General features: G+C 36.8%; 1 protein-coding gene across 1 annotated transcript in view; it reads left to right on the top strand.

Annotated features, from left to right (window-relative positions):
- gpr158b (G protein-coupled receptor 158b) overlaps positions 1-11,354 on the top strand; it is an 83,846-nt gene that overhangs the window by 69,192 nt on the left and 3,300 nt on the right. Inside the window, exons 9-12 of the mRNA XM_024273930.2 lie at positions 1,088-1,193; positions 7,609-7,755; positions 8,553-8,796; positions 9,617-10,161. Coding sequence (XP_024129698.1) covers positions 1,088-1,193; positions 7,609-7,755; positions 8,553-8,796; positions 9,617-10,161 — 1,042 coding nt within the window. The remainder of the gene's footprint in view (positions 1-1,087; positions 1,194-7,608; positions 7,756-8,552; positions 8,797-9,616; positions 10,162-11,354) is intronic.

Raw genomic sequence — 11,354 nt, 5'->3', positions numbered from 1 at the left:
AAAAAAAAAAAAAAAAAAAAAAACTGAACTCTGAATAGATGAGATTTGAAAATAATTACCAGTTAGTCATTTGTCGTGTGTTCTCTATCTGCAAAAGAAAAAGCGGCGTAGGCTATTCTTCTTTGTATTGATATTTAATCTATTTTATTTTTGATTCTAATTCCGATAAGAGCGCCCCTAGTGGTGGAAGAAAAATCCACAGAATAGCCGCACCTTTGTACAAGACCCATGGTTCAAAATCTAGGAAAAAAAAGTAGTGGCTTATAGTCCAGAGAATACAGTATATATTTAAACTCTTACTAGATATTTATTTTTTGTAAAAGTGTTCCTAATGGTCTTTTAATTATGATCAAACAGTTTTTAGCCAAAATCAAATAGCTTGTGTCATTTTGTGAGACATATTTTCTGCAGAGCAGCAGGAGTTCATTAAAAATTTGCCTTTGGGCCACTCGCCTTCGTTGATATCCCAGAATTCCTTTGTTAACACTCTCTCCTTCTAGCTTACAGCTACTCACATCCCCAAAGCTAACATTAGCATAACATAAAAAAAAAAGATGAGCAATATCAGACGTACAGTTTTGAGCCAGATGGCAGCTCAGACGAGGAAAATGAAGACATTAATTAATCTTTTTGTCTGCATGTGGAAGCATCAGAATTGGAGCGGAGAAAGGAGACTTCGGCCCACCCATGGCAGTTGTTGTGTCACAAACTCGAGCTTTTTCAAACTGTGGGTTTTCATCTGCTCCTGATCCAACACAATTTGAATACAGAAATACTCAGAAATACAGTTTTAATGTTACATTTTTTATATACCTGTCCTCCATCATGAGAAAATGCTGCAAGAACATACAGTCCTAAAAACACCAAAAAGATGATTTTCATTTAAGTGGATCTTTAATAAGCTAAAAGATGATAATATGCAGATGATATTGTAATTTTTTTAGAACGACACTAATTCCAAAGTTTTTTTTTTTTTTGGCCTCTAGTGTTCAAAACTTATATATATATATATATTTTTTTTACTTTTTTTTCAGCCTTCTTTAGCTAAGATTCTTCCATGTGATGTAATTATTTTGATGTTCCTCAGATTCTCTCTGGTCCCAGGCCTGCACCCTGACTGGATGCTCATGCTGTTCTTTGCTCACACTCATCTGACTGTGACTGTGACTTTGGGTCTTCTGCTCGTTCCAAAGGTAAGGTGTTTTTTTTTACTTTTGTTTTTTTAAGATGAAAAATATGAACACGAAACATGCGGGATAGATTTAATTTAGGATCAATTCTGCAGATACTGTGAGGCAGCATGTACAATTTACAGCTAAATATTATGTGTGATAATTTCTTTCAAAGTCCTACATAGTCCTGCTTTTATGCCTCCTGCTGAACCAGAATCAACTTTTAAAGTTGGAAAAAGCAACATCTCCAGGTACACGGTAAATATTTATAAACACCTAAGGCTAGAACTTACATCCACAAAAGAAGAAAAGATAATGCAACATGTAATGTTCGGTGTTACTGTGGCAACCGTTCCTTCAGGTTCACCTCTGAGATGTGACCTCTTCTGCGTTTCACCTGCTTTACCTCCTCTCTTGTTTGGTTCCTTTCATGCAGCTGCTGCTCCGCTCTATTTCTCTGCAAAACCCCCAAGAAAACTGATATTACCAAACTACTCCTTGTTTAAATTAAATTCCTTTTGTGATCCTTTTGTGAAATTCAGAGCCGAATAAATGCAGTGAACGCCGGGTAACCTGATTCTGCGGCGTGTGCTTTCAAACTAGATCTGAACACAGTCTAGAAATTAAAGTCTTATCAGGGGTGGGATTTGATCCACATCCATTTAGACACTCGCTATAACAGCTTACGGTGGGGAAATGATTGTCAACTCTGATTTTCAGAATTTAATTGACACTGTATGGACAATAAAAGACATCTCTGTCAAATTAAAATACTTTTTAGTGTTTGGGGGGAAAAAAGTCAATGCTTTTTACTGAATGCAGGACAGTTAGAGCAGTCTGCAGCACTCGTGAAATATTTAAAGAAGTGCACTGGTACATTGCACCTAAATGTGCAAACATCCTGCAGCAGAAGATGCACAATGGTCCACAGGGGCACACAGCTTTACTGCAGCTTTTGATTAAAGTGAACTGCTCTCGGTGCGTGCTTCCCGCTGTGCAGTGTCGTCTGCTGTGAGTCAGCACTGCACACACAATGCAGAGGCTGAAAGATGTCTTACTGTCTCACTGGGAGAATGGACTATTTTTTTGGTTTGAGTGCTGTTTTATTCTGCTTTTACTTGGTTAAAGACCCAATCAAAAAATATGTTTTTAACTTGTTCTTGTGGCACATATAAACAAAATTAAGCTTAAAATTGCATTCCTGACTATTCCCTTATTCAAATCTTATATGGGGAGCAGACAAAAAAAATGCAGGTAAAAAAAGAGCGTATTTGTGATGTAGAAAATACACTGGGTGGGCCACAAGCTCAGTCCTTCGAGCTCCCAACGGGGGGCGGGGCTTGCCCTGCACCAAAAGTCTTGCCCAGAATGTATAATGCTGCTCTTCAGAAACTATGTTATTAAAAAAAAACAAGTTTTTGATTTTGGCTAAAAACTGCACATTGATTATTGAAAGATCACTGGGAATGCTTTAACAATCAAAAGATGATCGGATTGGGACTATCATCTGTTCCCACTCCAACCATTCTGTTTCTTACTTTTCATGTCTCTTTGTGCTCTTGCCAATATTAAGTAATCTTGTTTGTCCTATTTTGTTTTTTATATATAATTTATTGCAATTTTCTCATTGCTTAGTCCATTGGGCTAGCCATAAACATCCAACTGTTAATTCCTATCTCAAACAAAAATGTTAAATCCTGTTAAACTGTTAACTCAAAATAAGGTTTATTAACATATTTTTCAACCAGATATGTTTTTCCCAAATAATCATACACTTTTTTTCATGCAAGATTAAATATTGTATAATTGATCAATATTAGGCCAAAGGGTTGTTGGAAAATCGTGTGGATGACAACAATCAAATAACAGCTGTTTAATTACACTGAATGTCAAGCAGGTGAGAGAAAAGTCGACACGTTTCTTGGACTATTTATAAATGCACTCATTTTTAAACCCCTTGACACCTATTGATGCAAATACATCAAACCCCCTTTGCTCCAAAATTACTTCAATTTAGCATCTGCTTGAAAGCAAAAACAAAAGTGAAATTTGTATTTCTTTTTCATGGCTGTAAATAACTTAAGGGGTCGAGGGGTTAATGTGCAGTATTAGTCAGCCCCTCCAATGGGAGTAACCTCCTCATACTCATCTGTATCACCTCAACAGATGCTTTAGATAAGACGAACTTTATTATTTCCTTGGACACAGTACAGGTGTATTGAGCCTCAACACGCTTCAGCACCACATGCAAAACAACACAAACAACAACTGAAAAAGGAGATGAAATGAAATAGTGACAGAAAATAAAGAAAATCACACTTGTCTTTATAAAGGAGAAGGGATGTAATGAGTATCCCAATACTCATACAAGATTGCTAAATTGCGATCTTTATACATCTAATGGAGTACCCTAAAAACACACTTCAGGCATTGTAATTATCATTCTAAAATGGAGAACAATATTGAATTTTAAAACCTCACAAACCGTATGAGCTACTGTTGACAGAAAAGAAAAAAAAAAGAATTCCCCAAAGTAAAGTGTCAGTGAAACTTCTCATTGTTAAAGTAAAACTATTGAGTATTTTTGCTGAAAAAAAAAGAAACTCAATTGAAAATCATGTTTTTGGTGTTTGTAAATATGAGATTTTTCTGATAATGGAATACATATATAAAGAATATTAAGCTATAAATTAATTTTCTGAGTATTTCTTTATTCAAATTATGGTGAATCAGAAGAACCAGGAAAATAGCAGTACAAATACACCCATTAACGTCATTCTCGTCTGAGCTGATATCTGCCTCAAAACTGTATGGCTCCAATATATCCTGCACCAATAATGCTAGGTGATGAGAGGACTATGAACTTTGATTTGGTTTTTTTTGCCAGTTATGTTATGGGTTTTGGTCATGTTTAAATTGTCCTTCAGTCTCAGCAGTTTCAGGTTTGTCATGATCACAGCTGTCTTCATTTCAGTTGATTGTCCTCCGTCTGTGTAGGCGTCTGTCCGAATTCCTTTCCTACTCACTATATAGTGCGTTCGCCATTTTGTAGTGCTGTCAAAATCTATCCATCCATCCATCTTCTTGACCGCTTCTTCCCTTCCGGGGTCGCGGGGGTGCCGGAGCCTATCCCGGCTACTGAAGGGCGAAGGCGGGGTACACCCTGGACAGGTCGCCAGTCTGTCGCAGGGCCTCAATCACTCACACATTCACTCCCACATTCACACCTAGGGGCAATTCAGAGTCGCCAATTAACCTATGAAGCATGTTTTTGGACGGTGGGAGGAAGCCGGAGTCCCCGGTGAAAACCCACGCATGCACAGGGAGAACATGCAAACTCCACACAGAAAGGTCCCAGCCGGGATTCGAACCGGGGCCTTCTCGCTGTGAGGCGAGAGCGCTAACCACTTGCGCCACCGTGCAGCCCCTGTCAAAATCTACTATTCCAAAAATCAAGAGCCCAAGAAATTTCTCAGAAGTCTTTGCGAAAAACTAGTATGCATCAATGCTGTACCACATTAGCGAATATAGACCACAATGCATTTGGGTCGAACAATTTTTTGCAAAAAACTGTGCTTAAATTTAGTTTTTTTTTTTTTTTTTTTTACATATCTTCATCATCAGAACACAATAGTCATCATGAAAAGTTTGTATTGATTTGATTTTTGACTTTGTGAAATTGGTGGCGTCATATTCGGCGTTTTTAAAAAAAGAAAGAAAAGAAGTGAACATTGTGCCGGTCAGTCTCACCATGTTCAGGTTAATCATCCACAGCTGTCTTCATTTAGTTCATCAACCTCAGTGTATTGAAGTGACTGGTTTTCGCTTGCTCATGGTCAGGTCATGTGCTCTGTTATACTACCTTTTTGTTGATTCCATGGTTTTGTCATTGTTTGGTTAATTTATTAAATGTCTTAAGTTCCTGTCACCAAGCCTGGTCTCCTGCATTTGAATCCTTCATCACCACTTCATGACATAATGTGTGAGGGATGGGTGAAGGCAAGTAGGGGCAGCCTACACATTTCCAATGAACTCCTGCCAATGTGCAAAAACTAGAAAAAATGATTTATTTGGGCTGAAAATGTCATAATTATAATAAAAAACCCATAAATGGTTTTACAATAGATCAAAAGATGACTTTAGAGATGGGTTTGGGGAACTTTTTTGTGTTTTTTCAGTTCTGTTTGTACCAGTTCATAGCAGAAACCATTCTGGGAAATGATGGCACTGTAACTTGTGTTTGATATCAGTGTTTCAAACAATAAAAAAATAACAGTTTTGATGAGTTAACCAATAATTATTTTTGTAGTATGAAAGCAAAGAGATGCATTTCAATAATATATATTTTTTTCAAAATGACTTCAAATGGAATCTTAAAGTAATTCTAAATAGTTATTTGTTTGTTTGAGAAAATTTGTTTTTTTCTGTATTAATATTATTTAGTTTTAGTGATTTTTCTCACTAACTCTGTTGCTTGGCTTAGATCACTGAGCATTATATTACAGCCAATATTTTTACATTTTTCTTGTATGAAAATGTTTTTTGAAAATATTCCAAAACAATTACCTTTCAAATAAAGCGTGAAAAATGTAGTTGAAAACAAACCTAAAAAAAAGATGAAGGGTCAGAATGAAGTGTTTAGTATGTATTGCAGCACTTTACAGCTTTACAAAAACAACTGAAAACTTCAGAATTTATCTAAGGAATTTGAAAGCAAGTAACAAGTTGTTTAATGCAAATTAAAGTAGCAATAAATTGCTAAGGGTCTCTGTAGAGCAGCCCACTGCCTAATTAGGAATTAATGCTAATTCCACTTATATATCTGCAGGTTTCCCCACACTGCTTGTTTATTGTAGCAGCATTTCATCTGAGCAGGGGGCCCGTTGAAGTCTCTAGGGGCCCAGAGGAAAAAACAAAAACACAGAAAACATGCCACTCAAACCAGCATTCATTACTTTTGTTGGTTAAAAAAAAAACATACCGAAAAAGTTAATTAAAGCATTATTTTTAATTTCCAAAGCAATGTGGAGGGGAAAGGGTGGCGGCGTTGCTCCATGGCAACAGTCCCCCCCACAACTCAGAAGTGAATTTCTAATGAGCTACTGCCGCTCTACAGAAACCATGTTTTAGAAAACGACACAGGTTTTTGATTTTGGCTAAAACAGTATAATCATTATTAAAGGTCTAGAGACCCGGACAGGAGATACAAAAATTAATAAATTGCTCCCTCTAATTAGCATTAGCTTGTGTGCACAAGTTAGCATTTTATGAGCAATTTGCTCATACAAGTTAGCACCTTGTGTAGATAAGTTAGCATTTTCTTTGCACAAAATGGTAATAAAATGCTAACTTGTGTCCACAAAATGCAAATAACATGCTACTTTTAACATGCTGATAAAATACTAACTTGTGTGCACAGAATGCTAATTTGCGGGAACAATTTATTTATATTTTAATGCCACATTTAGAGCTCTGTATAAAAGACAGATCATAAGATGATTGGAGTGGCGTCCCTTTTACGTATCTTTAAAAACAGAGGCTGCTTTTCTTTCAGATTATCAGTGCATGATTTAGACTTTAACTTATATGCACACAAGTGTTTATTAATTATTTCAGACCCTTTTACAGTTGGAAGACTCATTTGCTATCATTACCTTAAATTCAATAAAAGCGTGTAGATGCTGATTGTAATTTAGCTAAGTACTCCCGCGAGTGTCTTTGGGGCTGATGGAAAACATTTCGTACTCCTGCTGCGTGAGAAATACAGTACACCACGGGCGCTCTTTGTTCTCTCACTCTTTTCTTAATTAGGAACCTCAGAAGTGTAAGTCAGTTGAGTAGACTGGGATAATTAAGCACAATGGGAGGACATTAATTTCATACAGACTCTGTTTCTTAGGAGTGTGAGAGATCTCTTTGTGTCCTAAGTTATGCTGTTCAAACATCTAAATCAAGCCAAATCAGTGATACTTGAGCAATGCATTTGTGTGCTCATGCAGCGCTGTTTTGTTTCTGTGTTTAAAATCCAAATGACCCAGAGAAGGATTACTGAAAGTATGAACCGTATGGACAAAAAAATGTTTATTGAATTTTGCATGAGTGCAGTTGAATAGATTATTAATGGGTTTCACCTGCAACAATTTAGGAACACTGAACCCAAACGGACAAAAAGATGAAAAAAAGTTATTATTGATGCAACAAGCAATGATATATGAAGTGATCCGTTCAAACTCAGACTGTATTAGATCAATCAAATTATTTGTTTTTAAATATTTTCTCTGTTGCTGCAGGGGGAATCCTGTAAAGCCACTTTAAGAAGTCTTTGAATAACTTTTTGGATGAGAGAATTTATACTTGAAAATGTATTCACACTGTCTTTTATCTCCCTGCAGGGAGAGTCGTGCCATTCTCTGACCTCTCTCTTTTCTTCCTCCAGTTCCTGTCAAAAGGCATTCAGGCAAGGGATGACATTGCCACAGAGGCATACGAGGAGGAGCTGGACATGGGGAGATCTGGCTCTTACCTTAACAATAGCATCACCTCTGCCTGGAGCGAGCATAGCCTGGACCCGGATGATATACGGGTGGGGCAGCATGGGTTTTTACTTTAGATCTGATTTTGCAGATTTTAAAGCTGCCTAAAAATGGTTACTATCCTTTTTTTTTATTAATTCGAAGAAAAGTAGGATCAAACCATCTGAGCATGGCGGACTTTGAGGCAAATTCAGCTCCTGGAAATTATTCTCTTAGTGGTTTAACTTTTTGTTTATACAAAATAAGAGCTGAATCACAGATTTTATAGGTTAATGGCAGCAGGCTCAAAAGAATACTAAGTAGAGTAAGATTTAGGGAAAAAAAAGAAAAAAAGTACTTCTAAATTGAAAATGACTGAGCAATAAAACAAAAATGTGTGAAAAAAACAAAAAAAAACAGGAGGCATGGAGGTGGAAGTATCATAATTTATACATGTTTTAAAGTAACAAAATCTTATCAATATTTTAGAAATAACATTGTCTGACAGCTTAAAATTTTGTAAATATCTTGCAGAAATAAAAATAATAATAATAATAATAAAGAAATTAGTTTTTTTGAATATATTAATCCAATGAATTAAGAAAAAGAGAAATGCTGTGGCTGAAAAAACATGCCTTGATAAACTGAAGAATGAAACAAAATTAACATAACAGAAATGTGTTGCTTTAGTGTTTATTTTGTCAAACTTACAAATGTATCACAAGATTAAGTTTTCCTAATTAAAAAACATTAAGAATTTTTAAAAATTAAGCTACAACTGTAATTTTCCTACTGCTAACCAGGAAAGTGAAAAATACTGAAATGTCATGTTTGAGCTTTCAAATGATTTTCTGTAATCAATGCCTAGGATGAGTTGAAGAAGCTGTACGCACAACTGGAAGTCTACAAACGAAAGAAGATGCTCGCCAACAACCCGCACCTTCAAAAGAAACGCAACTCAAAGAAGGGCCTGGGTCGCACCCTGATGAAACGCATCACAGAGATCCCAGAAACCATGCACATCCACCGCCAATGCAGCCGAGACGATGGCAGCGAGCACGGCAGCAACCGCGGCACCTTGAGGAGAAACCAGTTTGAGCCAAGCCACCACGGTAAGACCACTCGACCTGCATCGTCAACGTTACTTCAGCATCATCTCAGCATTTCCTGTTTACATTGTGTATTTCTTGAATTAGCACAATGATCACTTTGGAATCTACTCATTCAGATGCCTAAATTCAACATAGTCAGAACCAGCAGTTGAAGTAAACTGTTTTAATTACTTGATTGCCAAGGAGAGCTCAGATGAGGTAAACAAATGTACATAGATAATAATTTTGTATTTATATATAAGATGTATTAAAAGGATACACAAAAAATTGTGACGTTAACAAGAACCAATTTGAAAATATCTAATAGTTACTTCTAACTCTGATACCAGTAACATTATTGATTTTTGTATCTTTTTTTTGTAGGACACAGTATTTGGGCCACCATATGCATAAAAAAATGACACATATGTATATGAATAAAATCAAAATTTGTAGGAATAAAGTCATAAAATTATGAGTAAAAATGTCAATATTTTATGAGAATGCTGCACCTCATTTATCCTGTCAGGAGATGCCACAGTGAATCAGATTTCACTGATTCACACACAATTTCAAAATGTATAAATTGAGAATGTAAGAGATTCAATTTGAAATATTTATTAGGCAAAAATATGTCTACTAATACAAATACAAACAACAATTATGTATTGTGCTTTTTTCATATACCTTTGTATTGAGTGTATTTTCCGATGTAAATTCTCTGTGACTTTGACTATGTTGTTTTTTTTTTTATGTTGGATTTTTTTATAAATACAATTTGCATCTTATTTTGAAAATCCACCCTATTATAACATGGGTCTGTTGATAAATCTCCCCACAGGAAAATCTCGAGATGACTCCCTTAAAAACAAGGTCATAGCTTTGCCGAAGTCTCTCAGCTTTGACCACGTTTGTGACCAGGATGCAGAAACTGGGAGCCAAACCGAGTCTGTTCCCGGAGACAAAATGACCCCGATCGGAAACGGCGGGGAGGTGTCTCTTCTGGGCTCTCTAATCGGCCGCAGACATGCCAAGAAGCACCTGGGACCAGCGGGAACCCCACCAACGCTGGAGCCAGCTGAGTCCACGGAGTCTGTTCCGCTCTTTTGGAAATCAGCAAGTGCTCACAATTTAACACACGAGAAGAAACCTGTCCATCTGCGTACCTCCATCATGCAAAAGTCTTTAAGCGTGATTGCGAGCGCCAAGGAGAAGATGCCAGGCCTTGCCAACAAAGAGGATGCCTGCAAGAAGGGCCAGAAGGCTCAAGAGGACAAAATATTGTCAGAGGTGGACGAGACACCTGAACATTTCCCCAAGATGATCATCAGCCAGTCGGTAGAGTACTCCAAGACTCCAATGAAGATGGGCATAATGAAACAGCAGGTACTTCTGTGCAGACTCGCACTCCAGTCACTGATGCATAAACAGAACACAGAATAAATAACAGAAGGTACTCAGGAGGAATATTCAGAAGGAATTCTTGAGAATTGTCAGAAGAAACCAAAAAAAAATCTGCAGTTTTTACTTCTCACATGAGAATTGTATTTGTTTTAAAGTCCATTAAGGTATTTTAACACCAAAATCATGAAGCCAATATTATTGATATTATGTGACCAACAAAGGAAAGAAGAACAGAGTCGACTTCCAAGACTAGAAAATTTAAATCCCTCAGGTAGGATAACACCAAAGACTCAAAAAGTCAGACTTATTGTCTTCCTGTCAGAGGTTGGATTGAAGGTTAAATGCATTAAATTTCTACACCCGGATTGGATGTGTTTAGTCAGTCAAAATGTGGAATCATCTCAAATAGATGAAAGCTGGAAACAAGCACAGCTGATCTCAAGGAACAGGGTTAGTTAGCCCTGCTCTAAATTAAGAAGTTGTCATGAAGGGATTGAACAAGGAGCATAACTTTGCTAAGATCTTGCCTGACTTCTTGTTAAATCTTGTGACATAGCTGATGAAATGAAGGGAGTGTTCCTACTGAAAAAAGACCAGCTTGCTGCTCTGAGCTTGAACTGTAACTCATCTGAAGAACCTTCTTTATTTGCATTTCAATTAAATACAGTACATCTCTATTACATCTCACTCCAATCAACTTTAGATCTATTTTCAAAAGTGGTCTTATGATTATGCCATTTTAGCCAAAATGTAAAAAAAAAAAAAAAATGTCCTTTTCTAAGACATAGTTTCTGCAAGGTGGTGGGAGTTCATTAGAAATTCACCTCTGAATTGTGGGTGGTACTGTTGGTGCAGAGTAAGCCCGCCCCCATACTTCCCAACATCCATCTTTGTATGCTCTCTCCCACTAGCTTACAGCCCCTCAAAACCTCAAACTAGCATTACCGTGGCAACAACATTTGATCAATTCAATCCTTATTTAAGCTACAGTTTTGAGCCAGATGCCAGCTCAGACAAGTAAAGTGAAGTCGTACATGGATCTATTTATCTACAAGTTGTTGCATCAGAATGGAGCAGAGCAGAGAGCTTGTGGCTTGCTGTAGTAGTTTCTACGTAACACCTATAAGCTTTTTCAAATTGTATTTTTTTTGTTTGCTCCTAATTCATAGTGACAC

Source organism: Oryzias melastigma, linkage group LG17 (assembly GCF_002922805.2).
Source record: "Oryzias melastigma strain HK-1 linkage group LG17, ASM292280v2, whole genome shotgun sequence".
NCBI classification, from domain to species: domain Eukaryota; kingdom Metazoa; phylum Chordata; class Actinopteri; order Beloniformes; family Adrianichthyidae; genus Oryzias; species Oryzias melastigma.
This window is presented reverse-complemented; position numbering and strand designations above follow the sequence as displayed.